General features: G+C 42.6%; 1 protein-coding gene across 5 annotated transcripts in view; it reads right to left on the minus strand.

Moving 5' to 3' along the window:
- The window catches only part of KMT2E (lysine methyltransferase 2E (inactive)), a 157,504-nt gene that overhangs the window by 32,129 nt on the left and 112,452 nt on the right, over positions 1 to 12,923 (minus strand). For all 5 annotated transcript variants that reach the window (XM_089685451.1, XM_089685460.1, XM_089685469.1 and 2 more), the window contains one exon: positions 2,713 to 2,967. In XM_089685451.1, the coding sequence (XP_089541577.1) occupies positions 2,713 to 2,967 (255 nt within the window). The remainder of the gene's footprint in view (positions 1 to 2,712; positions 2,968 to 12,923) is intronic.

The raw sequence follows: 12,923 nt of genomic DNA on the forward strand, positions 1-12,923 counted from the left end.
CTTTTTACAAAATGCACAGGATTAACCCCCTAGGTTTCACAGTGAGTATAGCAAACATGCTTTACTGTATTATACAGACTGATTTTATGGTTGTGGGCTTTGTAACACTTTAAGGTAATCACACTTTCATCCTTTGATGTAAAGTAAGACATATGGATAAAAAGCTGCCACTGTCAACCTTCTGAAAATGCTAGTTGGCTGACTGTTGAGCATTTCTGAGTTACTGACTCAGATCAAGTGTTCATATAAAGAAATTTCCATATGCACATACTTTTTTGGGTCAGGGATTCAAAGTAAATAGTCTGCATAACAGCCAGGTGACTAGGGGAAGAGGTCAGCAATAGCAGTGTTCTGGTTGCTCAAATAACAGGTTTATCTACTTCTCACATGTCAGAATCTTTACTGCTGCTTTACTCCACTTGACTGCCAATCAGTCTCTCCTTTTCTACACTACAGACCACATCCACACACCGACACCAACTACATTTCAACAGCACATACCTGATGTATCTACTTTCACCTACACTCTACCATTTAATTTACAAGCATAAAGCTGGCCATATAGTATAACATTTTCTTGTACAATTTCTGTACAATCTCCTTTACATTTACCTTCAACTATGTAGTGCAAGGGTCTGCCTTTATTGGATACACATTGAAAGAGTTGTTTAGGTTTGACCTCATATTATACGTTGAAGTAAATAAGTATTTTGATCCCCTGCTGATTTTGAATGTTTGCCCACTCACAAAGAAATGATCAGTCTAAAAATCGAATAGTAGGTGTATTGTAACACAGACAGAATAGCAACAAAAATTCAAAAGAAATGCATGTCTAACAAATAATGCACTGATTTGCATGTTCTTGAGGGAAATAAGTATTTGATCCCTTTCACAAAACATGACTTAGTACTTGGTGGCAAATCCCTTGTTGGCAATCACAGAGGTCAGACGTTTCCTGTAGTTGGTCACCAGGTTTGCACACATCTCAGGAGGGATTTTGGCCCACTCCTCTTGGCAGATTCTCTCCAAGTCCTTAAGGTTTGGAGGCGGACGTTTGGCAACTCAAACTTTCAGCTCCCTCCACAGATTTTCAATCAGATTAAGGTCTGGAGACTGGCTAGGCCACTCCAGGACCTTAATGTGCATCTTCTTGAGCCACTCCTTTGTTGCCTTGGCCGTGTGTTTTGGGTCAATGTCATCCTGGAACACCCATCCATGACCCATTTTCAATGCCCTGGCTGAGGGAAGGTTCTCACCCAAGATTTGATGGTACATTGCCCCGTCCATCGTCCCTTTGATACAGTGCAGTTGTCCTGTCCCCTTAGCAGAAAAACACCCCCAAAGCAGAATGTTTCCACCACCAAGTTAGACAGTTGGGATTGTGTTCTTGGGGTCATAGGCAGCATTCCTCCTCCTCCTCCAAACACGGCGTGTTGAGTTGATGCCAAAGAGCTCAAGTTTGGTCTTATCTGACCACAACACTTTCAACCAGTCCTCCTCTGCATCATTCAGATGTTCAGATGGGCCTGGACATGTGCTTTCTTGAGCAGAGGGACCTTGCAGGCACTGCAGGATTTCAATCCTTGTCGGCGTAGTGTGTTACCAATGGTTTTCTTGGTGACTGTGGTCCCAGCTGCCTGGTGATTATTGACAAGATCCCCACATGTAGTTCTGGGATGATTCCTCACTGTTCTCATGATCATTGACACTCCACGAGGTGAGATCTTGCATGGTGCACCAGACCTAGGGAGACTGACAGTTGTTTTGTTTCTTCCATTTGCGAATGATTGCACAACTGTTGTCACCTCCTCACCAAGCTGCTTGGCGATAGTTTTGCAGCCCAATCCAACCTTGTGTAGGTCTACAATCTTGTCCTTGACATCCTTGGACAGCTTTTTGGTCTTTGCCATAGTGGAGAGTTTGAAATCTGATTGTTTGATTGCTCCTGTGGACAGGTGCCTTTTATACAGGTAACAAAATGAGATTAGCAGCACTCCCTTTAAGAGACTGCTTCTAATCTCAGCTTGTTACCTGTAAGAAAGACACCTGGTAGCCAGAAATCCTGCTGAATAAGGGACCAAATACTTATTTCCCTCATGAACATGCATATCAGTGCATAATTTGTTAGACATGCATTTCTTTTGAATGTTTTGTTGCTATTCTGTCTCTGTGTTACAATACACCTACCATTCGATTTTTAGACTGATCGTTTCTTTGTGAGTCGGCAAACATTCAAAATCAGCAGGGGATCAATTACTTATTTCCTTCACTGTATGGTTTTTGGTAAATCTAAAAGGAAAACTGTAAAATAAGTTTGCTTCATTGCTCAAACATACCTCTCTGATCTTTGACTAGATTAAGCACTTATTAAAAAACAAACAATGTGCTGAGCACAGATGTTCTTTTGCCACAAAAGGTCTGCACCAACAGACTGTAGAGGTTAAGTAAATGAAGAGAACAGAGCAATTTAAACAAAAGCAACCTGATCAGTAACCTGTCTCAGTCTCATAAAAGATACAAAGCTTATTATCAGATCTTCTGTCACACTCTATCCATTGCCAGCAAAGTAATCTGTACTATAAACAGCAAAGTTAAACCAGACCACTTTTAGCATAGATGTACTTATATTACATATAGTACACATTGTGCTATATAGTCTGTAGTTTAAAGTCCTATAAAAGAAAGATTCACTAAGGCTGTAGCAAGCTGTACCTTTTTGCAGTAACCCAAACCATTCTCTTCATCTTTTTGTTTCTTCTTTTTATCAGACAGGAATGGAGAGGTGAATCGAATATAGTGCTTTGGAGTGGTATACACATGTGCACTGTAGACAAGACCTGGTAAAGAATTTAGCTGTGTTGCGAGAACTTCGGGGTCTGTGGTTATCCGTAAAGGTCTCTCCAGAAACGTCTCCCCATGTTTGCCAGACTTTTCATGCTTTTCACTTAACCATTCATTAACCAAGTGCTAGAATACAAAATAAAGGCTCAGTTTAGTCCTACCAGCATAGTTTTCAGGGCAGACAGGCTATACCAGACAGACAATGACATGACAATACCACATTTACATCAAGCCATTTTTTTAATTTGTGTTGCATTAAGTGAAAGTAGCTCACTACTAGTTTGCAGTATCCAGTGCAAAAGGATTTTCTAGCCGATTTTATAATATATGTAATATTTTGACGCACCAGTAAATTCCACCGAAGAACAGTACAGGGCACGGGCTGAGTATTCACAGACCCAAGTTATGGGTTAGTACCTTCAAGTGTTTGGATTCTGCCAAAGCTTTTTAGGACATGCCCCCCTGGAAGCCTCCCTATAACCCTACCGCACTCTCTCTCGAGTCCTCAATTTTGTAGCAAACACTTCAGAGATACAAAAGGGTAGAAGGGACGGTGTACAGTGTCCCGTACTATACTTCAGATATGGAATTTACAGGAAAGTCAAAATTCTCCTCATCTTAAATATTCAGCGCACAGGCAGAGTATTCGCAGACCAAGGTATGTCCCCAAGCAATGAATGAGAAGGGTGAGCACCAACTAGGCAAAAAGAAATGTGCCAACAGACCCAACTCCAGAGTGCCCCTACAAGAACCTTGTGGCCAAATGCTGCATTCACAGAAGATTTGACGGTCCACCTTGTAACACTTTGAAGGTTATGAATAAAGGACCAGGTGGCAGCCTTAAAAAGCTGGACCACAAAGGCTTTGTGCTGGAACCCCCGAAAGAATGACCTCGTGGAGTGGATTGGTAAAAGTGCAGGATGAGTTTTCTTCTTTAGTGTGTAAGCTCTAGCGATAGAGGCTGTGGCTTTGAGGTAGACTCTGAAGGCTCTGATTATGTCCCGGGAATGGAGAGCAATTTCCTTTGGGTGCTATGGAGCAGGGCACAAAGACAGAAGGACTTTGTCTTCACTGAGGTAGAAGACGGATACCACCCTTCTGGTGGTTCTAAAGGCTGAAGGGATTTATGTTTTTAAGTAAAAAAACATTCAGTGTGCACAGCTCCCCTCTCAGCCCACCCTAATACTTACTGATCTTGATCCAGCAATGTGCACGAGAGCAGCAGCTTTCCCTCCTCATTGGCTGAGACACAGCATCAGAAGCCATTTGCTGCTGCCAATCACAGACAGTGAGGGGGGAGTGGGGGTAAGGCGAGCTGTGCTCTGTGTGTTACTCACAAGTGCCCCCAGAGCAACCAGTTTGATCTGGGGGCACACAGCAGAGGGGAGGAGCCAGTAGGGGACCCGTGAAGAGAAGGATCAGGGCTGCTTGGTGCAAAACCATTACCTTTTTAATTAAATTAAAATAAAAACATCTGAACCTTTATTAGCACTTTAAGAAGGAAGGATGGTTTTGGGTGTAGGACTACCTTATCATTGTTAAGAATAAGGGACAGCTACTTACAAAAGAGCTACCAGCTCAGAGACACGTCTGATAGACGTGATAGCAACCAAAAAGGCTACTTTGCAGGAGAGGTCATCTAAGGAAATATTCCTGATGGATTCAAAGGGTGGTTTCTGCAGGTCAGAAACAAGGAAGTACATGGTGCTGTAAGGGAGGCCTGATCTGTGATACACCTTGACTAAAGGTTTTGATAAAGGAGAGAAGTTTTTAGTGCAATCCTATTAATATTTCAAATAAATACAAAGCAAACAAAACATCAAGTTGATCCAACAGGACTGAGGGAATTATCCTAAGTACATAATCTTTTTGGTTTTAACGCTGGTATACATACCTAGAGTCTAGCATCATTATTGAATGCCAAGTTTTAATTTCAAATATTATAAATATTTAAGGTTTTTTTTATAGTTCTCTATCAACTAATCCAGTGTTTCTCAACTTTTTTTGTCAATGCACCCTTTTTAAAATTATTACAAATCTCGAGGCACCCTATTCTAATATGCAAAAAACTAAACAGTTTTACATAATGCAGCAACATCCACATGTAGGACACCCAACATTAGAAGAGATTTAGGCTAGTCATAAATGCATTAAATTTGGCCTGTTCAGCAAGGACTGGCTGAATTTCAATCCATGTAATCGACTGTGGCGAAAAAAAACCCGGATTCGTCTATGGGCTGCCTTAGTCTTTCAAAAGTAAATACACATTTGCACACCGTTAATGACTAGTATTCCAGTTTCTCTTCTCCTTCACTCAGGTAACGTGACCACAATGCTGATGGAGAGGGGCAAGGAAGGGGCAAACATGGATGCTGTGCAGGCGCCCTATGTCCTCCTTATCAACTGATGACATCATTGGCTGTTAAGAGTGCTGGCGGCTGGAAGGTTGCAATGGTACAAAATAAAAACCTGCGCCCACATCTTTTCCCCAGTTTCTTCTGGGTGCTTCTTCAACTTTCTTGATTGGTCAGTGCAGGATGGCATCACTCCTGTGCTTGCTTTTTGTAACTAAAAAAAAAGGTAGGCTTGATCCACCTTGTATATACTTTTTGGTAAAAAAACATTTTTTCAGGCATTTTGCCAAGGTATCCCTGAAGAATCCTGAAGGCACCCTGGTTGAAAAAGGCTGTACTATGCTATATGTAACTTATGCTGCATGTAACTTATGCTGCCAGGGTATTATCATTTGGAGTGAACACTGGTTTCTTAAATGAAAAAAACGGACAGACCTGTTTCTCACTGGGATCACTTAGAAAGGTGAGAATTGCCAGAGATCCATTAAAAGCCTGAAAAGCTCTGAACACAATGTATTCCAAGTATTTCAACCTGTAATTGTCTTGTGATAATTTTCTGAGGCTAGAGGTTTTTGAAAAAGTAAGGCCAAAACTGGTTCTTTCAAAGTTTTAAAACCAAGTTCTGGTCAAGTCCTGATTGTAAGAAGGCAAGAACCTGAGGCATATAATAATCTCTAGGACTTTAGTGCGTGTGTTCACACCAGGCAAAGAAGGATTTCCAGGTGCAATAATTTAGTCTGTTTTTACCTTGCTAAAAGGCCAAAAAAAAAAAAAAAAGTCACTTTCATAAAGATCTGAGACCCCTCTGTCTCTTAAGGTGTGGACTTCAAAAGCCATGCCTTTAAAATTAGTAACTGAGAAGCAGGACGGAATAGAGGGTCCCAAGGCAGCAAGTCCGGCCTGATGAGAAGCCAGGGGCCAGTTTGGTGAAAAGAGAATGACTGGCTTCTTTTCTTGCTCGATTTTGCTGAGCAGACTAGGTACATATTCATACTGAGTGAATGCATAGATTAGCCTGAACAGAGACCATTGAATTGTCAATGCAGTGACGGCGATAGAGAATCCCTGGTCCTGGCCACAAACAGAGGTAAGCTTGTTGTTGAATCTGGAGATCAAGATATACACATTCAGGGTCCCCCATCTCTGATAGATCGGGTTTAACATGTTACCTTAACTCAGGCAGTGGCAACTGAGGTAATTTTCTTTCCATTTGTCCTCTCATAGGATGTTGACCACAGATCGATGGACAGCAATTTCATCCATGAGAAAATCTGGCTGGTTTCCTTCCAGGTGGACAAAATGATGACTGGAGAGGTCTCCAAGGAGATTGGGCAAATGACAATGCCTTGAAAGAGGCTATCATGAGGCCTAGAATTCTCAGAATTAAGTAAGTATATCTAGAAGGAGTAGGGTGCAACCCAGGTGAAGACCATCCTGTAGAAAGATCCTTGTGGCAAATGGGCAAGCGAAATAGCCAGGAATTAACCTGTTTTAAGGTAGAACTAGCCAAAGGCATATTGTTCTTTCATTTTGGATAGAGGAAGGGAGAGTTATAACCCGGGCAAGTTTTTTTTTTTGCCCACTTGTGTTCTGTGGGGGAGATTTCCCATCACTTCCAATCCCATAGCCAAAAAATGAAGTGAGCGCATCACCAGAACTAGTGTCTCCATTGGAAAATCTCCCCCCAATCGCATTAATGTTCTGGGGACAACCCGTAATTTAGGATGTTTTTACTTTCACCTTTGAGAACCGTAAAACAGGACAAATGGGGGGGGGGGGGGCACAGACAGCAATAAAAAAAAAACAGACACATATTCTTATCCCTTTCCACTTTATCCAAAACTAGGGTAAAAGCAGGTTCTTGGTTTTAAAACAGCCTTGTCTTATACATATTTAAGGCTCCCTACAAGACAATGCGGGATAGCAACATCAAAGATATGTCCTGAATAAGTATAAAAGAAGGTCTTTGTAGCACAGAGTAGACTAGATTTATATCCCAAGGCTGTAAGGGATACCTACCACCCTGGTATTAAATTACCAATCAGCAAGTGGACACTGAAAAAGAATAGACAGTGCAGACACCTGCCCTTTAGTGGTGCTAAGGGCCAAGTGTTGTTTATTCCCTAACTGCAGAATAAAGAACACAGTCCACCAAAAAGCACATAAGAAAACACCCAGGTGTTCACCAGTGGAGAAAAAAAAAAAAAAAGTCTGTCATGTTCAATGAGAAGTCTTGCAGGAAAAAAAGATTTGTGAATTTTATAACAAGGTTGGGATTACAGAATGCAAAATGCCCATCTCTCTAAACCAGGGTTCTCAACAGCAGGCCTTCAAAGTCAGCAACCGAGAAGCAAGGTGGAAGGTCAGCCTGTAACAGAACTGGCTGATCTTTTAGAGGCCATGGATCATCAGCTAACAGAGGAGCAAGGCTGGTATACCAAACAAGGTAAAACGTTTAAGTGGAGAAAATGTATGGGTTATACTGATCCCACTACCAGGGTATCTGCTGTATCCACTGTCAGTTCTGCATCCTGGAAAGAACCTATCAGGATTGAACAGAAACACTAACCCACATCTGGCATCCTTCAACACAGATATATGGCTTAGAACATCCCGACAGAGAATTGCAGATGTCTCATGAGATCTGCCTGTCAGTTCACCATCCCTGGAATGTCCACCACAGTTGTCGTTGGGTGTCTTCCGGAATGTCCAATATCTGGACTAAATCTACAAATGGCTATTGATAGTGGAAACAAATCTTCAAAAACAGTCAGAAAATACAGCAGAAGAGAAAGAAACATGCATTCTGCTAAGGACACCAAGCAAAACTGAGCAGTTGTGAGGTGGGAAAAGTTAGGAAACTGAAGGGCAGCCCCCTTAAGGTTTTATGTACCTAGTTTCCATTTTTCCCATAGGCAACAGTATAACCCCATTGTACCCAACTCATCAAGATACGCATCTCAATGAACAATAAAGAAACAAGGTTTTTGTGTTTTTTGTTTTTTTTTTTTTAAATTAAAACTAAAACGTGTTAAAATTTATAGCCAAAAACTGCAATCAAACATTCTCACAGTGTACAGCAGGTAACATCTACATGAAGATGGCTGCTGCTACATTAACAGAGGTTTACAGAGATTTCAAGCAGGCTGAGGTTTGTGAAAATCTCATATTAAAAATGGAAAAAAAACACCCACAAGTCTATTAACTATAGACATATTGCACTGTTCAAGCCACAAAATGATGTACTCTAAGGGTTATTCTACATGTTCATTCCTTTTATAGATTACATGTATTAGTACGTATTAAAATTCTCATGTGGGGGGGGGGGGGGAATAAACCACCTTTGATACATACTGTATACAACAAGCCCTTCCATTTTTGAAGTGTCATACAAGTGAATAGTCAAGACTGTAAACAAAATGGCAATGTATGCATTATTGATCAGACATAAGAAGCAAAGCTTCAACTGCATTTTCATGAGAACATGCTAGTGTGCAGACTGTTACAGTGAATAAAGCAACTGGCTTTCCCTTTATGAGTTTTCTGCTTTCATACCAGACAAGCACTGTAACACACCATATTGCCAAAAGTATTGGGACGTCTCTCTTTACATGCACAAGGACTTTAAATGGCGTCTTAGTCAGTAGGGTTCAATAATGAGTTAGCCCACCCTCTGCAGCTATAAGAGTTTCAACTCTTCTGGGAAGGTTGTCCACAAGGTTTAAGAGTGTGTCTCTGGGAATGTTTGACCATTCATCCAGAAGCACATTGCTGAGGTCAGGCACTGATGTCGAATGAGAAGGCCTGGCTCACAGTCTCCACTCTAATTCATCCCAAAAGGTGTTCTGTCAGGATGAGGTCAGGACTCTGTGAAGGCCAGTCAAGTTCCTCCACCCCAAACTCGCTCATCCATGTCTTTATGGACCTTGCTTTGTGCACCGGTGCGTAGTCATGTTGGAAAAGGAAGGGGCCATCCCCAAACTGTCCCCACAATGTTGGGAGCATGAAATTGTCCAAAATGTCTTGGCATGTTGACGCCTTAAGAGTTCCCTTCACTAGAACTAAGGGGCCAAGCCCAACCCCTGAAAGACAACACCACACCATAATCCCCCCTCAACCAAACTTTACACAATGTAGTCAGGCAAGTACCGTTCTCCTGTCAACCACCAATCCCAGACACGGCCATCGGATTGCCAGACAGAAGCGTGATTCGTCACTCCAGAGAGCATGTATCCACTGCTCTAGAGTCCAGTGCTTTACACCACTGTATCCGACGTTTTGCATTGCACTTGGTAATGTAAGGCTTGAATGCAGCTGTTTGGCCATGGAAACAATTCTGTGAAGCTCTCTATGCACTGCTGTTGTGCTAATCTGAAGAACACACAAAGTTTGGAGGTCTTTAGCTTTAGACATTTGGTGACTTCTGTGCGTTCAGCATGCACTGACCCCACTCTGTCATTGCCTAGGTGCTTGACTGTATACACCTGTAGCCATGGAGGTGATTGGAACACTTGAATCCAATGATTTGGAGGGGTGTCCCAATACTTTTGGCAATATAGTGTATTTTAACAATTTAGTACATTGTCAACAACCTAAACCAGTGGGCATTTTGTTGCTAAAAGTACATAATACTTCACTCCAAGCTGTCCCTTATACTACTGCGCGTTGTGCAGTATAGCCAGACCACTGTGATATGCTGCTCTGGGAGCCACACTTTTCTGTCCATGCTTTCTTACCTTTTGACTAGCAATTTTATTTAAATGAGAACTTCAAATTATTTTGTGTGAAGCATTTCTTAGCCAGTTGCCGACCGCAGATAGCCAAATGACGGCTACACTGCGGCCGGACAGTTCTGGGAGGGCAGTTGTCAGAGCAGGGATCGGCACCAATCATCAGGGCACTGATGATCAGTGACCTGGTGATCGGTGCCCAGCAGTGCCACCCACCAGTGCCGCCTATCAGTACCCATCATCAGTGCCACCTCATTAGTGCCGCCTATCAGCGCAGCCTCATCAACGCACATCAGTAAAGGAGAAAAATTACCTGTTTGCAAAATTTTATAATAGAAACAAAGAAACCTTTTTTTTCCCAATTTTGTTGCTCTTTTTTTTTTTTGTTTATAGCGCAAAAAATAAAATCTCCAGTGGCAAGTAAATACCACCAAAAGAAAGCTCTATTTGTGAGAAAAAAAAAATCATAAAAATTTCATATGGGTACAATGTTGCATAACCACGCAATTGTCATTCAAAGCGCGACAGCGCTGAAAACTGAAAATTGGCCTGGTAAGGAAGGGGGTATAAGTGCCCGTTAGGCAAGTGGTTAAACATGCAAGACAAACTACAAAATGTTATACTGTATGAAGAAGATATAAATGTTATGCTTAAAAGAAAGAGGACTTTTGACTTGCCTGTAAATTCCAAATCTTGGAGTACAGTACAGGACACAGGCTGAGTATTCAGACCCTGGTTTTTAGGCTTGTACCTTCAGGTGACTTTTCAGTGTACATCCCCTGGGTGCCTCCCCTATAGCTGTGCCCCATTGTGTGAATCCTCCATTGTGTAGCAAGCAATGCAGAGTAACAAAGAATAGAAGGGAGGTTGGCCTGTGTCCTATACTGTAAGATATGCAAACTTACAGGCAAGTCAAAATTCCTTAACGGTACAGTACACAACACACGCAGGGTCTTCATAAACCCTGGGATATTCCCAAGCAATGAATGAGAAGGGTGGGCAATAAATAAACATAACTGACAACGGGCCCAACAAAAGTCAACAGACAACTTCAGAGTGCAACTGCAAGAAACTTGTGGCTGAACACTGCACCTGTAGAAGACTAGATGCCCACCTGGTAGAACTTTGAAAAGGTATGAACAGAGCATTAAGTGGCAGCATTACAAAGCTGGGCTATGGAGGTGTGGTGTCAAAATGCCCAGGAAGCCCTCACCTTAACACCTACCACCTTAGGAAGAAAGGATGGTCTTGGGCATACCACTGCCTTGCCATTGTGAAGAATGGCTCCTTATATATGAGCACCACCAACTCAGGACACATCTGACAGACATGATAGCATCCAAAAAAAAAAAAAAAAAATTTAAACATTGAAAAAAAAGATTAAAAAACAAAACACTTCACAGGAGAGGTAATCTAAAAGAGATATCCCTATTGGGTTCAAAGGGTTCTCTGCAGGGCATAGAGAACCAAGTTAAGATCCCATGGAAGCATAGGGTGCTGCAAAGGAAGCTCAATGTAAAATACACCTTAAAGCAGAGCTCCAATCAAACTGTGAAGCACCACTTTAAGGACTGGTCCCTGCTTCCCATGAACAATTGTACCCAATTTTGACAAGTACCCGCTTCTACTTCCGCAGAAGTTCTCCATCACCCTCCAGTCTTCTGGGACATGTGACTAGTCCCCTAGTCTTCCAAGACCTTTCACAATGCCCAGTGCTACTTGAGCATGCGCAGTGGGATCCTGGCTGTGAAGCCGCAAGCTGTCACTGCCGGGTGCCCACACTTAAGATGCTGGAACCAGGGAGAGTGGACAGCCGGGTGAACCCGGCTGCCGTGAGTGCACCGCTGGATCGTTGGAAAGGTGGCCGGTTGTAATTTTAACTCGGCAGCTACAGTTTTTGTAACTGCTGACTCTTTCAGAATGGAGATCTACTTTAACCACTAGCCTACAGGGCACTTATACCCCCTTCCTGCCCAGGCCAATTTCCAGCTTTCACCGCTGTTGCACTTTGAATGACAATTGCGCGGTCATGCAACACTGTGATATGAAATTTTTATCACTTTTTGTGACAGATAGAGCTTTATTTTGGTGGTATTTAATCACCTCTGGGTTTTTTATTTTTTCTTAAAACAAACCAAAAACCACTGAAGATTTTGAAAAAAACAACAAAAAAAAAAACACAACAAAAAACAGAAACAAAACACGTTTCTTAGTTTTTATTAGATTTTGTAAATAAGTGATTTTTCTCCTTCACTGATGTGCACTAATTAGGCTGTAGTGATGGGCACTGATAGGCTGCACTGATGGACACTGATAGGTGGCACTGATGAGCACTGACAGGCATCACTGATGGGCACTGAAAGGCAGCACTCATATGGCACGGATAGGTGGCACTGACTAGCACTGATGGGTGACACTGAAAGGCAGCTCAGATGGGCACTATGTGACACTGAAATGTGGCATTGATGTGGCACTGGCAGGTGGCATGGATGAGCACTGAGAGCTGGTACTGATGGACACTGACAGGTGGCACTGCTGGGGCTACACAGATCATCAGGGCACACTGATCATCAGTACTCTGATGATCTGTGTACATGTCCCCTCCAAGGAATGCCGATTACCGACTCTTCTCTCCTCACGAGCTGTCAGCGTGACAGCTCGTGGGGAGAGAAATGCCGATAACCGGCATTTCCCTGTTTACATGTGATCAGCGGTGATTGGATGGAGCTGATCACATGACCGAGCCGACGACTTTGGCTCTTTCCATGGATCGGTGATCCGCTGTGTCCAAGGGACACAGCGCGCTGCCGAACACCACGCGCTCTGGGAGCCGCGCATGTGCGGTTAGAAAGGGAGAACGTCATATGACATCCTGCCATAACGAGAGAACCACCTTGCGTCCGTCATATTACTATATGGGGGGCGGGAGGCGGTTAAATAAAGTTTTGACATAGGAGAGTGAAGCCATGCGTTAAAATGGAAAACCTGTAATTTAAAA

The sequence above is a fragment of the Staurois parvus genome, unplaced genomic scaffold (assembly GCF_062004578.1).
Source record: "Staurois parvus isolate SC_StPar_1 unplaced genomic scaffold, SC_StPar_1.0 ptg000019l, whole genome shotgun sequence".
Taxonomy (NCBI): Eukaryota; Metazoa; Chordata; class Amphibia; order Anura; family Ranidae; genus Staurois; species Staurois parvus.